Genomic DNA, 21,825 nt, shown 5'->3' with positions numbered 1-21,825 from the left:
TTGTACTCATGGCAATGAGAGCTGGTAAATGTCTTAGGTAGGCATACATTGGATAAAGCAAATGAATGGGAAAAAAAGTATACAGAAACATCAATAAAAATCATGAAATTTTAATATTGCATTCAATGGGTTTACTCTCAATAAAATTATGAGAGTGCTTCATAAAATTTGAAATCAAACATAAAATGAAAGAACATGATTCTGAATACAGAAAATAGTATAAAAACTAAATGGATTTGTTGAATATATACAAAGTAAAAGATTAAAAATAAATTCATCAGTTAATATATAGGATTTAATGGGTCTACTTTGGATATAATTAAATGAAGCACACAAATGCATCACAATTAGCTCTACTTGTATGAGAGAGTCTCACCTTTTTGAATTCAAATTGAATATGGAAATGCAGGAAAAACAAAATATGACTCCATATCCATCTCCATTCAATGCCATAGAGACAACTAATGAGAGGGGCAAAATCTGAACCAACACAAAAACAGCAAGAACAAGTGAAAGTTTCAAGAAACCAAGAAATAGGGACCAAGTCATACCATACCTGCTACAGTACACCTACATGTCATTTCACCATAGAGAAGGCAGTCATCAACTACCCCAAACAATCATTGTACTCATGGCATTGAGAGTTGGTAAATGTCTTAGGTAGGCATACATTGGAAACAGCAAATGAATTGGAAAAAAAAGTATACAAATAAATTGGAAAAAAAAGTATACACAAACATGAATAAAAATCTGTCTATCACATAACGACCAATAGAATACATTAGCTACAAAGCCAATTCCTTGATAATGATTCTCACAACCCACATGCAACCAGCAATTCATTTTCGGTAAACTTAATGGATTTGATGGACATAGCTTAAAAAAAGAAAAGATCCATCAATGGGATTATTGAATCAAAATTGAAATGGAAATGCAAGACTTGAACAGTAAAAAATGGAATTGGGAGTGCAAAAAAATTGAATGGGAGTGGAAAAAGCATATTCCTTTATCAAAGAAGCACAAAAATTCATGACAATCAGCTCTACTTCGATGCAAGAAAAGGAAAGACCCATCAATGGGATTATTGAATCAGAATTGAAATCGGAATGCAAGACTTGAACAGTAGAGAATGGAATTGGGAGTGCAAAAAATTGAATGGGAGTAAAAAAAGAATATTCCTTTATCAAAGAAGCACAAAAATTCATGACAATCAGCTCTACTTCTATATATTCAAAATACAAATAAATCACAAAAAAATTATCAATCAATTCCTATCAATCACATCACCACTCATCAAATAGACTACCTAGAAGAGAATTCTATAGTAACATCAAATTGGGAATCCAAAAGTTGAATAGGAGAAGCTGGGTCTATAAATTTTGATTCTGAATGCAAAATAAAATTAGAAATTGCTAGATTCAGCCCAAAAAATCCAAATAGATTAGTGAATCAAAATGAAAATTGGAATGCAAAAGTTGAATAGGAGAGAATGAAATTGGGAATGAATTGACCTAAAATCAAATCAAACTATATAAAGGAACAACCAGCAAGCTATACATCAATTCTTGTCAATCACATCACTACCAATAGAACAGATTAGGTAGAAAATCCATTTCCTCATCATGATTCACACAGACCACATGTAACCACCAATTCACTTGATCTAAACTTAATAGATTCGTTGAATATACACAAAATTAAAGAATAAAAATAGATTAATGAAATTTGAATATTCCATCCAATGGGTCTACTCTCAATATAATTATGAGAGTGCTTCATAAAATTTGAAATCAAAGATAAATAACAGAACATGATTCTGAATAGAGAAAACAGTATAAAAACTCAATGGATTTGTTGAATATACACAAAGTAAAAAATTAAAAATAGATTCATCACTTTTCAATATAGGATTTAATGGGTCTACTTTGGATATAATTAAATAAAGCACATAAATGCATGACAATTAGCTTTACTTGTATGAAAGAGGTGAAATATAACACTTTTTTGCATAACAAATAAAGACTTGAAATGCAAGTGACTTGACTAACAAAAAAGGTTTCATCAATATAATTATTTAAGTTCTTCATAAAATTTTACATCAAACATAAATAAGAGAATTTTGATTCTGAATGCAGAAAAACTTATAAATTGCTACATTCAGTGCAAACAATTTAAAGGGATTAGTAAATGCGAATGGAAATTGGAATGCAAAAGTTGAATAGCAGAGAATCAAATTGAAAATGCAAAACTTGAATAGAAAAAGCTGGCTCTATAAATTTTGATTCTGAATGCAGAATAAAATTAGAAATTGCTACATTCAACCCAAACAATTCAAAAACATTACTGAATCAGAATGGAAATTAGAATGCAAAACTTGAATAGGAGAGAATGAAATTGGGAATGCAAAACTTGAATAGGAGAAGCTGGGTCTATAAACTGACTTTGCTGAAAAAACTCTGTTAATCACATCATCATGAAAAAAGTGGATTAGGTAGAAACCGCATAACTAGACAATCATTCAGAAAATCAAACCCATGATCCATAAATATAACATAACGTAAGTAAAAAGATAATCTTTATAATGATTATAAATACCCAAATTTTGATGAAATAGACAAACCACATGCAACAAACAATTCAAGAGATAGGAATAGGAGAATTGATAACCACATGAAATTCTAAATAAGGAAATAAAGAAGATGAAACAGATTCATAGACCATACTCAATGTTAACAACAACTGGAAAAGAATGTAACCAACAACATGAACCCACACACAAACCAAGTTATATACACAATTTTCAAATTACAATTTTCATAAATCCTACACAGTAAGATCTGGAATAACAGTGGAACAGATACCAAAAAGGATCCGAATTTGCAAAATTAAAAATTTCACAAACCCTACACAATAAAATCTCGCCTAACCATCGAACAGATAGCAAACATGATCACAATTTGCACAATTAGAAATTTCAGAAATCCTAGACAATAGAATCTCGATTAACCATGGAATAGATACAAAAAAGATCACATTTTGCACAATTAGAAATTTCTCAAATCCTAGACAATTGAATCTGGGTTAACTCTGCAACAGTAACCAAGATTGATGAGAAGAATGTACACAATGAAGGAAAAAAAATAGGATGAAGAGAAAAATAGGTTTGAACGCACCTGATTGATTGATCATAGATCTTCCATTTGAGCCTCCACTGAAAAATGGCTAAGCTGGATGAACGGTGATGAACCAAAGTCTAAAAAAGAATAGGGCTCCTGAACAGAGCTTCCTAGGGCAGAGTAAGGAGAAGAAAGCAAAGCTCGTAGGGTTTCAAGTAATCATTACTTGTTCAAACAAATCAATGGAGAAGCCAGGTTGCATGAAAGACTCGCTGAAAGGGAAGGTAGATTGCGTGAGCGAGGAGATGAAACGGATGACTGACAGCGATTTGACAGAAAAGCACATGCACCTCCTGAAGATCAGAAGCGTGGCACCTCCTAAAGATCAAAAGCCACGCTGGAGGGGAGGCCACCGGAGGCCACCGTGGAGGAGAAGTATATATATATATATATATATATATATATATATATATATTCAATTTCCAAAACCAATGTTATTTCCAGCGTTATATAATGTAATAGCTAATATTCTTCAAAAATAAGTGTTTCTAATTAACATAAGAAGCACCACAGCAGAGTAGAACTAGAAAATAGCTAATATTTTAGAAGAATCACAAAATAGCAAACGGAGTAGAATAATTTTGGACCAATGCATTATTGAATCAAATTTAATTGGATTTGGTTGTAAAAATAATTTATTTATAGCTATATTTTTTATTAGTGAGTGCAGATTTTTGTAATACAAGTATAGATTATATTGATTTATATATACACGTGTGTTTAATTGAAAATTGATAAAATAGCAATAATTTAATATGTTGATTAATTGTTTGCAAAAGTTATTAATCTTTTGAAATTTATGTTAATGTGAATATAAGAAAAGTTATAGTCAAGAGAAATCTTATAATCAATATATCATTAATTCATTATGATATTTTAATATGACTTGAGTTGTGAAACAGATCAATTCGGTCTTTTCAAGTCTAGTTCGTCTAAAATTATGGATTAAATGGATTAGTTGATTTAAGGTTTTGTTTATAGGTCATAAATTTTCAGCTCAAATTGTTTATTATTAGCATGATGAGTTAAATAGATTTTAATTTTTATTTTATTTTTTAAAAATATTTTAATAAAAAATATATTTTTAATCTAAAATTTTAAATAAATAATGTTTTATTAATTGGTGAATCGAGTTTTCGAATCAAATAAAATTACTAGTCTCCTAAACTTTTCTTAAAGAAATATATTGACTAAAAATACTTTTTTAAATGTAAAAAAAAAAACCGTCCGATTAATTTGTAGAAACGTCCATTTAATCATTATTTTTTTAGATTAATTGAGTTCAACTCATTTAATTTTAAAGATAAAATTAGTCTTTTTTTTGTCGATAAATTGAACAACCCCCAATTTTAAATTATACAACACACACCCACTCACACACAATAAAGATCGTATCACTACCCAACTATAGCTGGAATTCGAACCTGAGATGTAGCTTCTATGAGGCAAACATATTGGCCATTGGTGCAATGCCCACAAAATTAGTGTATCTAAACGAGTAAAATGGTTGGTCCCATAGGCTTGGCCTATTTTAACGGTCGCACCCACCTGGCTGATAAAAGCTGTAAGGCAAAAGGAAATGGAACAACAGCGGACATGTCCTTGACTATAAGCCCAAAATTGGCCCATATGTTAAGTGGACCCATGACAAGCCTTACGGGCTCCACCCACTGTCTATTGGACAAAGAAACACAGATAAATATATACAGCCCATCATACTTTTATGTCCTCAAAGTTGAAACCCTAAAAATAGGTAGGAAAAGCCCAAAACACATTCCTTTTCCTTACCTTTGCTTTCTTCTCTTTAGAGGGGTGAGGGGTCAACAAGACAAGAAAGAAGCATTGACAAGCTTTTACAGCCATGAAAAGAAGATAAAGTTGGTTAGCAAGCAAAAGTGGGCATTGTTCACGTGAGCCACGTGAGCCATGGGCTCAGTCTCCTAGCCAGCACGAGCCCGGGGTCAGCCCCCCCATGACCTGACTTGACCTGAACCACTCTGGTCGTTGGGTGGCCCCACACACTCTGACAACAACCCACGCTACAACACAGTGTACTAATACGTGTTCACACGTGCGAGATGTGTCATCTGTTGCATGCATGCATGCATGCTTATGTATGTAGACAGTGAAATATGATCTTATGTTTCTGTAGTGTGAATTGAAATCAACGGCCATGATTTGTTTCTAGGAGGACCACATGTCGGGTTTGGGCCTGAAAAGCCCGACACACGAAATAAGTTGATGTGGACATTGACACGTACGTGTAGGGGGGTATACCCTCTAACCCTAGCTAGTAGCTGAGACTTGCATTGAGAGGTTTGGGAGTAAAGAAAACTCTACACTTGATAATGTATTATCATGTGTATTTATTTGATTACTATACGCAAAAATGAATAAATTTGCAGTTGATATAAATGGAAAGTTTGAAATGTGAGGTTGACAGCATGCATGTGGTATGTTTGGATGAATGGATTATACACATAAGGGAAGAGAGACATGATGGAGTATGATTTGATTCATATTATTATTGTATGTTCTCATAGGTCCCTTGCACGTTGGATAATGTTGTTTCTTTATCATGGATTATATGTGTGTGTGCGCGCTTTTGTATCAACATGCATCTTCATTTTAATATATATTATTGTATTCTTCTTTTATTAAATCACAAAAATGCCGCACAAATTAATTACTTTTTGTTTCTTTGCGTTCTTCCGTGCTTAATTTCATATATATGCATATGGGGTAATAATAGAGCTTCATTCTTGTTACTTTCAAAAAAAAATACTATTTTAATTTTTAATATTTAGGTTAAATTCTATCTTTAAATTTTAAACATTTTTATTTTAATTCTAAAAAAATTTAAACTTAACAGATAAATTTAATATTATTTTATCATTAAATTTGACTCGAATAATTTAAAAAAATATATATTAGTAATTATTGATAATATAAGTTTATTTTACTTATATATTAACTTTAAATATATTAATTATTTATATCAAATTTAATTGTAAAATAATTTTAAATAATTTTAAAATTTTTAAAATTAAAATAAAATATTAAAATATTAAAAATAAATTAAAATTTAATTTAAATATTGAATATCAAAATAATACGTTATCCTAAAAATAAATTTAAAGTGAGAAAGTGCAAAGACAACAAAATATATACTCCTAATCAAGGGAGAGATAATATAATAATAAGCACAACTTTATAAATACATTGAATAAAAAGATAACATAAAGATGTATCTGCATATTAATACCAATGATAATACAAAACTAAACAATATAATATAGAACATTACAATAATGATTAATTAAGGTTAATAATTAATTTAATTGATTAAGTTGTTTGAGCAGTAATTTTGACCAATTGATTAAAGCATAGTTGAATAAGCAGCAGGCGGTGCAGGAGACCTGCAGCGGTGTCGTAATAATGAGCAAGTATCAACTTTTTATTATTTTTTTTTCTTGTTAAAGATAAAAAGTTGAGAAACTAATTTATTAATTCATTTTTATAGTCATGTATAAACATAAACTAAGGTTAAATATAATGATCGATATAGTGTCAAGCATTCAATTCCCTCAATTAGTAATGAAAATAATAATAATTGAACTTTTACTTAATCTTATCTTAACATATATAATTAGTTTATAATATAAAAAATAATAATATTTTTAAGTTTAAAGCTCCGCTGTGACATGATCCCAACCTTAGCGGGTAGTGAGAATCATGATAATCTATGCTTTATCCTTTTCTTAGTACAAAATAAAATATTATCAAAATAACAATTTCAAAAATAAAAATATAAGATTTTTAAAAGAAAAAAAATTTAGATCTTTTTGTCTTGTCCTTTTCTATCTTTATTTATTCTTACGATTTTATAATTTATTTATCTTCTGAAGTATAAAAATACAAGCTTTGACCTCAAATATTGACTGTATTTTTATATAAAATTATAAAAATTATATAATATAATTTTTTTATTGTTAAAATAAATAAATAAATAAAATGCATTTTCTTTTGCTGATGTTATTACTGAGACACTGCAAGGTCTGTTCCATTTATCGAATTTTAAAAAAAAATAAGTATTTAACAATATTTTATTTAAATTAGATTTTCACTTAAATACGAATAGTAATTATTGAAAGTAAATTAGTATGTGTTAAAATACCAACAATAAAGTAGCGCTCATCAAATGATATTATATACTTTTTTTTTTTTTGGAACCGATGAAAAATGTGTTAGATCCAATTTTACATGTATTAAACTTTATATATATAATATTCCAAAGCTTCTACGTATTAGATTTTGTCACCCAAAAAAAAAAACTAGGGGCCAAAGAATAACCTAGATTTATAAAACCTGCTGACAAAACCAACAAAAAAAAAACAATAAATATAAAGATAACTTTTTTAAAAAATAAAATACAATTGTGGATTGACTGTGGGAATAGCTGATAAGATATTGCTTGTCCTCTTCTTTATTGCTGCATGTAATAATGAAAGATGCAAGAAGTGATATTTATTTTAAGCTTGTTTAGAGAGCAATTAGCCACAGATTTTTTATTAGATTAAAGTTTGTCGAATTGTTGAATTGGGATTAGACACAAAGCCTGAATAATTGAAACCTTCGATGAGAGAAAATTTTAAATGCAAAAAAAAAAAAAGAAGGATGTTACAGCCATCTATAATAATCTATTGCATGCAAACTTCGATCATACATAAAGGGCTTAGATATGAAAAATATTATTTTACACTAATACAGAGGTAAAAGTCAAAATCATGATCAAAGGTGAAAAGGCTTCATCATGTCGCTAACCACAAATTAAAGAAATTAAAGACACCTAAAATTAAAAAAAAAAAAAACACCATTATTCCTTCCTCCGTTCTATGGTTTAAAAGAGAGAGAGAGAGGATAATAAAATTTCCCTTATTTTATCTAAAGAATAACTTTATTCTGTTATTATTACAATTAATTTATGTTAATAGTCATTAGCAGTTTAGCACCAACCATAATAGCTTTCTTTTATTTTCAAGGAATACATCATAATGTGTCCTCTCCTATATGTAAATTTTGTTTATACTATAGGTGTATAAAAATTATTATCTTTAATTATTTTAATTCAAAATGCTTATAATTTTTATGAGTGCAGCAATCAATTCAATAAAAATTATGTTATCCATATTGTTAAAACACAATTATATAAAATAAGACATTTTATGTTTTAAATAATTTAAGAACCCTAATTATTATGACTTTTTTTTTTCTAGGGTATATATTAGCTTAAGGGTAGTACCGTAAAAGAGTAGTTTTAGTTATTTTCTGTTTTTTATCGTTTTTGTCGAAATACAAAAGGAGACAATCCCATTCTGCCATTCACATTCCAATGTTCCTCACTTCAACACTTCTCTCTCTCTCTCTCTCTATAGCTACTTAACTAATTCTCCACTAAAACCAAGACAAGCTATTACCATTACCAGAATTAATTAAAAACCAACATGCTGAAAGCATAGCATAACAAAAGAGTACTACAGCATCAGCGTAGTTTTGGAAGAAATGGTGGTTGAAGAGAACAACAGCAACAACAACAATGGTGGGTGGGCACCAATAGGGTCTCCAATGAATGTGAATGTGCAGAGCAGAGATGACTCCCATTGGACCAACTTTGAGAGTTCAGTCAACGCTGTCTCCTTTGGCTTTGTGGCCACTGCCATACTCATCTCCATGTTCCTTCTCATGGCCATCTTTGAGAGGTTCCTTAGACCCAACAACTCCGATGAATTCTCCCCCTCTGCTCGCCGGACTTCCACTGATGTTGAGTCCCAGATGGCCTTTCCCGGCAAGCTTGGCCACCTTTCACCCAAAGTCAGTCAAAAAACTTTCTTTATTCCAATTCTCATTTCAATGTTTTGGGGTGTGGGAAAAGGCTTTAACTTTTGCTTCTTTCATGCCAAAAGTGCTTTCTTTCTTTGCTGTTTTACTGATTTACTCTTTATTACTCTCACATTTTCCTGAGAAATGCTGGTTGTTGCAAAGTGCTGTTTTTTACTTCAAAAGTCTTGCCTTTTTTTATTTGGGGTAGCTAAATTTGGGTTTTGGATAATTCATGATGAGGATTCTCTGACAAAAGATGAAGATTTAGTTTCCTAATTTTGTTGTTGTTTTAGGTTGCTCTCAATGTTTCAGATCTTTTGCTGTCAAATATCATTGCCATAAATTGCTTGTAGCTTCCCCTGTTGCTGTCACAAAAATGCTGGATCTTGGATTGAACTTTTATGAAAACCACCACCGTTTTCTGTTTCTTTAATCAATTTTCCTACTCGTCTATTTGTTCAATTCAAAATGATTCTATTCTGTTCTGTGCCTTATCACCTCCATCACCATGATTAGCAACATCTCATTGATCTCCTTTGGTGTTTGTCCTGTTCCATTGTCACTCACATTCTCCACAAACACAAAAGGGTTCTCCATTAGAATGTCTTCCAAGTGGCCTAATAGTAAAATGGTGTTACTCTTTCCATCTTCAATTGTCCCAATTTATCAAAAGTTTTATGCTTTTCTTCTGTTTGGTAGTTTACTGTGATGATTAAACCCCAAGTCCACTTTTGAAGCAAAGGTAAAAGAAAAAAATCCTGTCAAAATATGAATCAACCTCCTAAGAAACATATATATTTGTTTTTATTATAATGGAATTTTGAACTTGATGGCTTTATCCTAACCCCACCATATTTTCCATCTCATTTCCCCACCACTATTTTACACGTTCTGTCAATTATCTTCATCATGATTCATGAGTGAACCTTGTTGTCTCCTTCTAAAATTCTATAAGGTGATGGACCTCCTGAAAATTTGTAATGAAAGTTTGGTACCAAGCCACGAGTCTTAGAATTTATTTCTAGTTTGTACATTCTTAGCATGTTTTTCAGAGTTGAGACCCTACATTGTACCTCCCATCTTCAATGACACTGTGCATGGCTGGTGTGTATGTCCTGAGACATATTTTCAACCATTCTCTGTTACTAGTCTTATCTGCTAACTGATAGTGAAAATCAACCCTATGAAGTTAACTGTGAAAAAGAGATTAGCCTAAAAATGACAAACCAAGAAATACCCTTTTAATTTATTCTAAATAATAAATATATATTCTTAGTTCTTACGTTGCAACTTTAGGATTTTCTTTTATATAATATTATTTATTTAATGTAGTATCCTATGATGAACAAACACCATGTAACAATTGTGTTGTCTACCTTTTGCTACTGCTTTGGTGGAACACGGTGGCCCACATACTTATCAAACCTCTGTTCAGTAGGGAGGCCTCAACTTGATTGTGACTTTGTTTATAGTAATGTTTCTGTCATCTTTTAACAAAAATTATTAAAGATTCCATTGTAATGGCCAATGAGGTTCCAAAGACATAAAAGCTCCCAAATCAACTAATCTAGAATTTAATAACCTATTTGTTTGGCATTTTCATTACATCAGGGATCTTAAGCATGGTGATAATGGAATGAGAATATGGAAGAGTTAGACAAAATGCTTCACCCACTTAATACTCTTTCTATTTTTTTTATATTAAAGATGCTACTTAGAGACCATTTTTCTTCCTTGTCTCGTCACTTATTAGTGTTTCATTTAATTTAAAGTCAGTTTGACATTTTTGCGTCTTTGACAACAAGTAAGAAATTGGATTAAATGTAGCATGTTATTCTTGAATAACTAAACTATTCAGCATGTAGAAAGGTAGAAAGTAATTAATTATAGAAGAAATGCATTAAGAGGTAAAATAAACCTTCTAATTCTAAGAGAAAGTTTGATATCGGAACAAAAATTGAGGATAAATTTTCATGGAGGAAATTTATGTATAAAATTGCATATTGATATTATCTATAAAAATCTATCCTCTGTTATTACTTCCATACCAAACACAACCTAAATTTTTAAAACTGTTGAACTTCCCCTATATATGCAAACATTGGCTTTCTTCAATATTAAGTCAACTATGTTGTTTCCCTTGATCTGAATCTATATGGCTCATCTGTATGTTTTTATCCTGGTGGTAATTACATTAATCATTTTATTTATTCCTTTTATTTTATTTCATTTTGTTTCACTTGATACCAAGTGAGGTTGATAGAAGATTCAGTGTACCTTGTAATATTTATACAATGAACTTTAATCACTTTGATGTTTAGCATCAGATGCAGACAATTTAAGGGTACAATTCTGCTTCAAACATGGTTTTCTTCTTCTTATTTTGATGATTAAAATGGCTGTCATTTTTGGATGCTGTCGATGATTTGGGCCACAATTCACTTTCCCTTTTGTGCTTGTACCTTAGATCCATATATGCCTTTGATGTTGTGTCAAACATTTTTCAAATCTAATCTTATCTTCAGTGTAGAAAATCCATGATACATGGCGAGTGTTAATCGGTTGCTTTCTCCTTTATGATATATTATTACTGCATACTTTTGCATATGTAAGTAAGTAGGTTAGACCTGATATTTCATGTGATTATCAACAAGGTTTTTGGTTTCTTATTTTTGAGTTTGTCTTATGATGCTGAAAGCAATGCCTTTTAGATATGCTCAATAAAAGAGAAATATGGCATCTACTTTTGGAAACATTTAATGTATGTTCTTAGAACATTTATAATGCCTAAAAGTTATATTAAGAATGAACAGTGGTTTGTCTTAACATTTTCTGGTTTGATGTTTAGTCCACTAATTGTGTAATTAACACTTCTAATTTGTTTCATCTCAAGTAGGAAGTTACTTAGAATTGGGGAAATATCTTTTCTGTTAATAATCATAAGGTGATGATATCTCATCAATAATCAATTCTCCTTGTTTAATAAACTATGTGCAGATGAGTGTATATGCAAGTGGAGTTTCAGTTCTTATGCCAGGTGATGAGATTCCAACATTCATAGCACACCCTGCACCTCCACCATGTTGCCCTGAACGAATTTCATTCCCTTCTCATCACCATCATCAGCACCATAACACTTTCAACATTTAGAGATGGAGCTGAATTAATATCAGAGTAGTCCTGCATGCATGCATTTTGGGTTGAAGAGTAGCACCTTTTTCTTGCATCCAATTTTTCATCCATTGGATCTTATCCTTAATAGTTCTATGAAGATAACATGTATATATGATTTAGTTTGAGCAAATTGGTTTTGCCATTCATATATGTTTGAAAGTGCAATATCAATTTGTGTCCAAATTGTGCTTAATTCTTGTCCAATTAATTAAGGATGAAGAGCTTTTATGGGAGGGACTTTTCTGTAAATCATTTCTCTCTATCTATAAGATACTAGTCACCTAAATATTCTATGATCATTCAAGCCCATTTGACATGGTGTTACCATGACATCACCAGTCAAGAGTATGAAGCATTTAATTGTTTATAAATTTTCATTCTTTTTTGGTTTTTTTCCACTTTCTTCTTCTTCTCCCCCTTTTCTACTCTGGATGAACGAAAAATGTAATAGTGGTAGTGGATGTTCTTAAATAAAAGAGTATATGTTTGGGTCAGGGTGTAATTAAACATGTTAATGGGTTTTTATAAGATTTACCAATTTAGTTGGTCGACTAGTCGAGTGATTAGTTTTTTGTCTGTTAAGGTAAGTATATGAAGTTTAAATATCGTCTTCTTGTATATGTAGTAAGTTATTAACCACTTAAACTTTAAATAGAGTTTAAATTGACGACAAACTAGTATTTAACTTGTTGGATTAGGGATTAGAGTAGGAAGCTAAAAAATAAATTCTAAAACTAATTTATTGATCAGATGTTCTTTGAGATCCACTTACCTTCATTTGATAGCAAATGTTTTCTTTTCTAAATACAGATTAGTTAGGAATTTAGGATAAGAATACATTATTCACAACCGTGAGCCTTTTCTTTTTGAATTCCAGTGGTGGCAGGGCAGGCAGATATAATTAACGAATCCCAAAAGCTGAGAATAATTCTAAAATAAGTTTTTTCTAGAAAAATGCATAAAATAATTGATTCTTGTCCACTATGGAAACCAAGATGGTGGTGTTTTAGGTGGAATATAAATTTGAACTTAGAGCTTTGAGTATCTCGGGACATTCCATTTCCATATTCCACTTCCCACATGATTGATTGATTGATGGCATTAGATAAACTATTTGTCTCTTGTGCTTGAAACAACAGAACATGCAACACAACCCTCCAAAACTCTTGATATGATTTGCACTTGCCACCATATAAAATATTCTACACACTCCATTCAATTCAAGGCTTTCATATATTTATAAATAAAAATGAGGACCACTCCACTAGGCATCAATTTTGTCCCACTCAGTTCCCTCCATCCTCAAATCAAATTCAACTCTCGAATTTTTTCGTACTTATTCCAATCACACAAGACAAAGTTGGGGAACATTATATGAAGTTTGGAATAGTTACTCATTAAATTGGACAACTGTGGCTAGCCAGCTAGCTGGATAGATTGTACAAAAAATAACACAGACGAAAACTATTCTCATTTCTCAATTCTCAAAGCTTTTAAGTTACTATCAAATATAGAAATTGAAAACTCATAGCTTACTTCTTTGGACTTTGGAAATTTGTAACAAACAGTGTGTGAATGTGACTGTGACTGTGACTGTGATGTGATCTGAAACATCTATAAAAATGGTGAAATGGGAGATGTATGTAGCAGTAAGGTAAGTTTGGATTTTGTATTGCCATGAAATGGAGTAAAGAATATTTTGGTACAGACCTAAATCACATTTGGCAGAAATGCAATCTTTCTTTCCTTATATATATCAATTATTCACCCTCAATACTGTAACACAAGTCAACACAAGTCAAACTAACTCATTCTAATTAATTTGTTTAGCATAAATCATAGTTGGACTTAACTGACCGACACTGAAACAAAAGAGAAAAACGTGGTTGGTGATCATTGATTAATGTTTGTGGTACCATTCATGAGTTGACTTTGACTTCAATTATTTACAGACAAACTGCCTTAACTCCTAACATCGAAACAAACTAGAAACTACTACTACTGTGGTACAGAAAATTAATCTATTATTATTGCATTGGAGTTAAGCGAACCCAACTACCGACATTTCACGGTGGTTGACGGTGGCGCCCGCCGCCTGTTATAAGAATATGAAGCATTCCAATGACACAAGTGGATTCTCCAGTGTCTCACTAGCAAAACCTGCTCCTTTTCGCTCCCTCGCCGGAACCTCCGTTTTCCGGCAACTGTTCTTCTCCGACGTGACGGTTCCGGCAGCCGTCAAAGGTGTCCTATTTGTTCTTCTCGCAGACGGGCACCGACCCATCACGGGCTTTGCTGCACTGTCGGATGCGACACTCATCGCCAGCGACCTTGACCGCCGGAAAGAGGTTTCGCCGAGGTCTCGCCGGCGAGGCTGGTTCCTTGCCGCTTGGTCCCTGCACTGAACATGCAGCCTGGCCGAAGCGTTATTGTTGTTGGAGGCATGAAGCTTTGCGTCTCTTGTCTTGGCAGTGACGTCAGCGCGGGAAAAGGAACGATTTTTTTGGAGTTTGTTGGGAGATCTGATGACCCTTTTGCGTGTTTGTTCTTCTCTGATGAGTTCGGATATGGTTGTGGTTGTGGACATGGAGATGGTGTCACTCTGACTCATCAAGCTGCAAACTTCTTGTGAGACCTTCCCCTGCGAGTTTTCTTCTTCTTCTTCTTCTTCTTGATGTTCTGCTTTCTTAACGAGTAATGGTGATGCCTTCTTGATCTCATATTCCTTGTTTTGTGGTTGTGTTGGGTGGTTGTTGTTGTTGTTACATGTGGGGGTTTCTGATGAGAGGACTTGCTTAACAGTTTCTTCCTCTGGTTCAGGTTTTGGTGGCTCAGCAACCACCGGTGCTGCATCTGCATGGCCTTTTCTTGTTGAAAGTTTGTTGTTACTGCTGACACAGCAACCCATTTGGAGTAGTTGCCTTAACACAAGATACTATAGAGTTGAAGAACAAGTATATAGACTCTATGTTATTAAGGATGAAGCTTTTTAGGGACTAAGGTTATGGTTTTATGCAGTATGTATCCCGAAAGAGGTAGATTGCCATTATTTTGAGACATGAAGATATTGTTAATGCGCTAAAACACACAAGATAAGTGAAAATGAAATGAAGTTGGAGGGATATATTTAGATTCAGGCAAAGAGTTTGCTACTTTTCTATTGTGTAACTATTTAGGAGGGCATGGATTGCTGGCACCTGTCATTTTTCTGCTGTCATGACTTTGAGGACATTAGCAACTTCTCCATTCTAAACAGTGACCACTGACCACAGAGTAATACATCATATTCATGCCACATACAACACGCGTATTCACACTCATTTACTCTCTTGTCTTTATTATGTGTTAAATTTTTTGAAGAAAGTAAAATTATTTATTATGTGCTCAACAAAACATTCAATTATCGTATAGGTAAAAACCAAGGAGAAATTGAGCATTATTATGGTCCCATTTTAGTTGATTGGGATAAAGCAGGACCCAATAAACGAGGAACAAACAAGAATAAACACACATTATGGAGTAGAGAATAAGGAGCACTTGAGGTAAAAAAATTAAATTCAGTCATTTCTATACTTTCTATAATTTTAAAAAACACTTAAAATTACTGTGTTAAAATATATTACCCATCTTACCTTCACCAAGAAAAAAATTAGCCACATTATGGAGTAGAACTGTAGAAGAGTAAGGGGCAGTTGAAGTTCAAAGAACCGTTACATTGAGGTCAACAATCACTAATCACTAATCACATTAATATCAGGAACTCTTCAAAGTTCAAACTTGAATAGAATGCGTCATCCACCTCCATCACTTGAACGCTCTCTCCCATTATTCTAATTAATTAATAATTATGCATACGTGAATGGATAAGAGAAAATATTACATTATATTAGTATATTTCATAACCTTTCATGTTATATAGCCGTTACCTTAACTAGAAAACAGTCACATAACAAGACCAAAGAAATTAGCGTGGTGTCATCATATATCATATGTGGCAGTCCAAGTAGGTTTAATGGACCCCATAATCCTGATTTTAATCACAAGAATTTGAATCGAGTAACTAACGTTCAGATAATTATATAAACAGTGCTATTGGTTCTCTGCTTTTTCTAAAGTAGTACAAAGAAAAAAGCAGCACACAGAAAATAGTGAGATTGTGTACTGTAATTCTGCATGTACCTTGGACGATCCGAACCTTCTATTCTCTCTCTTCTTCAAACATTATCTACCCTCTCAACTCTCAAGGGTATGTTTCCTTTCTCAGTTTCGTTTCAAAGTTTCTACTTGTCTTTTGATCTATCTGTTCAATCATTCAATTTTGAGCTTTGCTTCTTCATCAGAAGGCATTGGAAACAGTGGTGGAGCTATTGAAGAGGAAAAAAAATGGCTTGTGCAAATTTGGCATTGCATTTTCGAATTCTCATCATGTCAGTGATGATTTTTGCAGCTACTTTCTGTGTTGGAGACACTGACCCCCTTGATGGTATATTACATAACATAGTTCTTATTTTCAAGTTCTGTTTCTAATTTCATGATGATTTCTTCCATTCTCAGACCATAATTAACTATAATGCATTGAATTCTCTCACTTGTAATCCAATTTCAAAAAGTAGCAAATTATCTGAATGTGGTTCTGTTGATGTGTGTTATGATTCACACTTCCCAGTTGCAGCAATCAATAGCTTATATGTAGCACTAGGATCACCTCCCCTTCAAGGGTGGAAACCTACAGGAGGAGATCCATGTGTGGAACAGTGGCAAGGTGTCAGCTGTGTCTTCTCCAATATAACTGCTTTGTATGTTCCCTCTTCACTTTGTAAACAACTGTTAGTTTAATGTTGTGTTGTTGTGCTCATATTCTAAACTATTTAGTGTTCTATTTGGTGTTTACTTAGTTGTTTTTGATTGATTAAGTTGAATGTGACTGTGACCAAATTTTGGTATATGTCTTGCCTGAAATTTGTTGTAATTTTTGGATGGATAGACAACTTGGAAGCATGAATTTGAGTGGACAGCTTGGAAGTAATTTGGATTTTCGATCCATCATAGAAATGTAAGTTTTTTATACTTCAAACTCGATGTTACCTTACTGAGTTAACATTTAAGTTTTGAACTCCTCCTATTTTGCATGAAAACCTAATGAAGTTTTCTGTTCCTCAATTGGCAGGGATATTAGCAACAACAGCATTGGAGGGACCATTCCATCCACTCTGCCATCTACTCTGAAGAGATTGTATGTTATCTTTGTCATCTTTAAACTTGTGATTTGTGACTTGTTTTGTTGTATCATTAAACAAGTTTCTATTTCCTCCTTTCTTTTCAACTTAGGTCTCTTTCGGAGAATAAGTTAAATGGAAGCATTCCAGATGCCTTATCCATATTAACTCAACTAACAGAATTGTGAGTTTATAGAATATCTGATCTCAATAGTTAGATTTTATCTTTTTTCCTGCATAATCTGTTTCTTCAATATGAATGGCAATTTGCTGCTGCCCTTAGGTCATTAAACAATAACCATCTAACTGGACAAATCCCAGATGTGTTTCTACAATTCACCAGTTTGACAAATATGTAAGAAAATTATGTAAAATCAGATTGATATTTCGGTGTTTTCAACATATCCGGTTTCACAATAATCCTTTAATGCTGCAGGAATCTGTCAGGGAACAACTTGAGTGGTCACCTACCTCCCTCGATTGCGAATTTATCATCTCTTACTACATTGTGAGTATAATTTCTTACAACTAAGTGATTCTACTTGACCTTGCTAAATCAATGTTGTTCTTATTCATTTATTTATTTCTTGCAGACACTTGCAGGACAATCAACTTGGTGGAACCCTTTTTGTTTTGGAGGACCTCCCTCTTCAGAATCTGTATGTATTTTAGAACACATTTATTCATTGCAGACAGCATACATATAAGTATATAACTACTACCTATATCTAGCAACAATGCTTAGGAAGTTTATTGTGAGTTTTAGTTAAACCATGAGTTTATTATGGTGTAGGAATATAGAGAACAATCTATTCTCTGGGCCGATTCCTCCAAAGTTGTTGACTATTCCTGAATTCAGGTTAGTCATAGTTTGAACTTGATTTTCTTTTTTGTGCTAACTTCTAGCTTTCCTTTTAGCCAATCTGCCTTTTCTGTTTCTAATCTAAACCTTGCTTAATACAAGTTAATTATAGTTGCATTTACTTTGCAGAAAAGATGGGAATCCCTTTAATACTACTATTATTCCCTCACCTCCAGCTGCAGCTCCTTCACCTGAAGCCATGGTTCCTTCTCCTTCCCCTACTCCTTCCACTGAAAAGTCACCTGGTAAAGCGGCAAAAAGTCCCTCAACGACCATGAAAGCTCCAACACCTTTGATCACTAGGAGTTCCTTTGAAGTTAAGAACATGGTTTGGTGGATTGCTGGTTTTGGGATCTTAATATTTATTGCGTTAGGAATTTGCCTTTTTATGTGCTGGTACTGTAAGAGAAAACCAAGGAGCAAGAATCATGAGGAACATAAAGACATGGATGTTTATATTGATGAAGAGAAAGGTAAATCTAATTCATCTTAGATGAATCTCCCTTTCTCCTAACTTGTTATAGTGTAGCTTTTCAAATCCTGCTTGCAATTACAAATAAAATAGCTCAGAATGCAATAACTGTTGTGAATTACATAATATAGGACAGGGCTCAAAACTTCCACCGCTGCAGCAAGCACCGCCACATCCTCTCCCAATAATTTCTGGAGAGAATTTCATCAGTCCAGCTAAATCCACCAAAGTAATTGAAGGTGGAAAACAAATTATAACTAGTTCCATCAGGGTTTATTCTGTTGCATTGCTTCAGCAGTATACAGATAGTTTTTCACAAGAAAATTATATAGGAGAAGGCACACTTGGCCCTGTTTATAAGGGTGAGCTCCCTGATGGAAAGGTAATATTAGTCTAATTTATTTGGAACTACCTTCCCATTATGCCATTATCCTAGTTGATTTCTATGCTTATAATCTGTCATATGATTCTTGCAGTTGCTGGCTGTGAGGAAGCTGAATGCTTCCATGGTGCAAAATCATGAGCAGTTTCTTCAATTAGTATTCAGTATCTCCAAAATTCAACATCCTAACATTGTAAAACTTTTAGGCTACTGCGCGGAGCATAGCCAACGACTACTTGTGTATGAGTATTGCAGCAATGGAACCCTTCATGATGCATTGCATACTGATGATAACACTCGTGTTAAACTTTCATGGAACGAAAGAATCCAGGTGTCACTCGGAGCTGCTAGAGCTTTACAGTAAGTCTAGCTGCTACTCAATATCTAATACTTATTTGTGCAAGAATGTCTTCAAGAAAATCATCAGCATAGAGGCTAACTTTGTTCAACTCCTTTTTTTCTTCTAATTCTTGATGTGCAAGGTATCTGCATGAGAACTTCCAGCCACCTGTTGTGCAGCGAAATTTTCGATCTTCTAACATTCACCTGAATGACAAGATGGAAGTGTGTGTCTCTGACTGTGGATTAGGTTCTTTGCTATCTTCAGAGCAGGTCGTGACGGCTCAGGGCTATGATGCTCCAGAGTTTGAATCAGGGAGTTATACAGAAAAGAGTGATGTATTCAGTTTTGGAGTTGTGATGCTAGAACTCCTAACCGGGCGAAAAGCCTTTGACAGGTTAACTATCCAATTACTTCAATGTAAAGAAAAAAAACATTTGATTTAGCTAAGGAGCAGTTAATTCTGTTACTATGTAGGTGGCGGCCTCGGGGAGAGCAATCTGTGGTGAGATGGGCAGTGCCTCAGCTGCATGACATTGATGCATTGTCTGAAATGGTAGATCCCTCCTTGAATGGAAGCTACCCTCCTCCTCCTATGAAATCCTTGTCACGTTTTGCTGATGTTATTTCTTCATGTTTACAGGTAACCTTCTTAGAGTTTAATTTTGATGCACTCATGTAAAATATTTTATACAATCGTGCAATTACAACCATTCTTTTTTATGACCATTCATGTGGTTAATGTAAAAAGGTAGTTAGTTTTAATAATATGGTGTTATGTGATTAGATACACGTATAAAACAATGCATCGAACTTAAAATTAGTATTCTTCTTGTGTTTTCCTTTGATTTCCAGCATGAACCTGAATTCCGACCAGCAATGTCTGAAATCGTTCAGGATCTCTTGCGAATCACGTCAAGTCTTGGATGAACATCAACTCCCTTAACTATCAAAATTTATTAATTCTTTCTATTATTCTTTTTTTCTCATATTATTCAATTGATTCAATTCAGTGTGTGTGTGTGTGTGTGTTTTTTTTTGTCAGAATTTCAGTGTATTTGATGTTTTTTTTTTGGTCAACTCAGATTAATAAGCATAATTCATATTAATCTGAATTGGGCTTGTGGCTTAAATAATCTATTGTAGTCGCTGACTTCTTGGTCCAATACAAACATGAAATTTTTTCATTAAAAAAATAATACATTTACATTTAGTATTATTGAAAACCCAAACCTCTTTTTTTTATATATAATAAAAGTTTTTTATATTTGCATCTTTAACGAGTGTCCTTTTAGGGCATGACTTGGTGGGAGTGAATTTTTTCAATTTTTTTTGTCAATTGTTTGGTAAAGTGTGATTTTTTATTATTTAATATTTTTTTATCTCACTTAAAAAAAATATATTTTACCATACAATTGAGAGAAAAAAAAATTAAGATCACATTTCTTAACTTGTTAGTAAAATATTACATGAAAGCATAACTAAACACACGCTTAAAATGTGAATGTGAAGAAGTACATGTTATTTATTGTTAATTTGTTATGGAGAAGCGAAGGCAGTTTCCTAAACATTAATGTAAAGTAATATAAGATCGTAATTTGTTTTGTTTTGTTTAACGAACAATATCATATGAACAATAAGTTCAAGTTATTATGGATTGAAAAGGAGAGTATTCAAGTTTGTTGCTGGTTCATAAAAGCATCCACGTTTAGTAATTAATGGACCAATGAAAATGATAAGAGTCTAAAAGGATCGTGAGGAACGTGGTTATGACTTCATTGAAAGATATATATTGCTAATTTATAATTTTAAGAAATTAAAGTTTAACTGGTTGCAAGGATAATTAAAGAGTTTTATATTAGACTGATTTTGTTAGTAAAATGAATTTAATTATTATGCATCAAAAGTGTATAAAATAATTTTACAATGTCATTTTAATTAGATACCTGTGTTTATAAAAATCCGTTAGAATAGAAAAAATAATCAGTTAAGTCTAATACATTATCCATATGTTTTTGTTGGTTTCTAGATATCTTTCGATCCAACAGGTCAATGACTAATTTGTTACGATATTAAACTTTATTTGAAGATTTGTTGCTGACTAATAAGTTACTGCATGTATAAAGTAAAATTTGAACTTCTATCACTTATTTAAGCGGATTAATGAGTAATATATCATATTTGAATATTATTATTTGAACAATAATATTTTTATAACCTTTAATAACATTTGCTAGTAATGATTTAATCACAGGAAATATTGGTTGGTACTTGGTAGCTTGCGATGGAAGTTCATTAAACATAAATAAGCACATGGTGGTGT

General features: G+C 32.6%; 3 protein-coding genes across 7 annotated transcripts; 2 read left to right on the top strand and 1 right to left on the bottom strand.

Moving 5' to 3' along the window:
- The first annotated feature begins 8,488 nt into the window (after positions 1–8,488).
- Positions 8,489–12,529, top strand: LOC112791422 (uncharacterized). Its single transcript, XM_025834253.2, has 2 exons — positions 8,489–9,047; positions 12,054–12,529. Exons 1-2 carry the CDS (start codon positions 8,739–8,741, stop codon positions 12,204–12,206), a joined length of 462 nt encoding a protein of 153 aa, XP_025690038.1. The 5' UTR covers positions 8,489–8,738; the 3' UTR covers positions 12,207–12,529.
- Positions 12,530–14,100: 1,571 nt separating this feature from the next.
- LOC112791421 (uncharacterized) lies at positions 14,101–15,617 on the bottom strand. Its single transcript, XM_025834251.3, has one exon. The coding sequence runs from the start codon at positions 15,136–15,138 to the stop codon at positions 14,329–14,331; it is 810 nt and encodes a 269-aa protein (XP_025690036.1). The 5' UTR covers positions 15,139–15,617; the 3' UTR covers positions 14,101–14,328.
- A 24-nt stretch (positions 15,618–15,641) lies between these two features.
- Positions 15,642–20,701, top strand: LOC112791419 (protein STRUBBELIG-RECEPTOR FAMILY 3). Of its 5 annotated transcripts, none has more exons than XM_025834246.3 (16): positions 16,342–16,476; positions 16,571–16,713; positions 16,897–17,026; positions 17,215–17,283; positions 17,398–17,463; positions 17,559–17,630; positions 17,730–17,801; positions 17,883–17,954; positions 18,040–18,105; positions 18,240–18,305; positions 18,438–18,781; positions 18,912–19,162; positions 19,257–19,522; positions 19,645–19,899; positions 19,980–20,145; positions 20,358–20,701. In XM_025834246.3, exons 2-16 carry the CDS (start codon positions 16,614–16,616, stop codon positions 20,430–20,432), a joined length of 2,070 nt encoding a protein of 689 aa, XP_025690031.1. In that variant the 5' UTR covers positions 16,342–16,476; positions 16,571–16,613; the 3' UTR covers positions 20,433–20,701. The 5 variants fall into 5 exon arrangements, with proteins under 5 accessions (XP_072089595.1, XP_025690031.1, XP_025690034.1 ...); XM_025834248.3 differs by having other exon boundaries at positions 16,352–16,476; positions 16,574–16,713; XM_072233494.1 differs by lacking the exon at positions 17,730–17,801 and having other exon boundaries at positions 15,642–16,476; positions 16,574–16,713.
- Positions 20,702–21,825: the final 1,124 nt, after the last annotated feature.

Source organism: Arachis hypogaea, chromosome 3, assembly GCF_003086295.3.
Source record: "Arachis hypogaea cultivar Tifrunner chromosome 3, arahy.Tifrunner.gnm2.J5K5, whole genome shotgun sequence".
Taxonomy (NCBI): Eukaryota; Viridiplantae; Streptophyta; class Magnoliopsida; order Fabales; family Fabaceae; genus Arachis; species Arachis hypogaea.
This window is presented reverse-complemented; position numbering and strand designations above follow the sequence as displayed.

Excerpts from the sequence above, each read along its gene's own strand:
- LOC112791422 (XM_025834253.2), top strand. The coding sequence starts at position 8,739 with ATGGTGGTTGAAGAGAACAACAGCAACAACAACAATGGTGGGTGGGCA. Across the intron at positions 9,048-12,053 it reads TTGGCCACCTTTCACCCAAA|ATGAGTGTATATGCAAGTGG; the intron begins GTCAGTCAAAAA and ends AACTATGTGCAG.
- LOC112791421 (XM_025834251.3), bottom strand. The coding sequence starts at position 15,138 with ATGGGTTGCTGTGTCAGCAGTAACAACAAACTTTCAACAAGAAAAGGC.
- LOC112791419 (XM_025834246.3), top strand. The coding sequence starts at position 16,614 with ATGGCTTGTGCAAATTTGGCATTGCATTTTCGAATTCTCATCATGTCA. Across the intron at positions 17,464-17,558 it reads CCATCTACTCTGAAGAGATT|GTCTCTTTCGGAGAATAAGT; the intron begins GTATGTTATCTT and ends TTTTCAACTTAG. Across the intron at positions 17,802-17,882 it reads TTCACCAGTTTGACAAATAT|GAATCTGTCAGGGAACAACT; the intron begins GTAAGAAAATTA and ends TTAATGCTGCAG.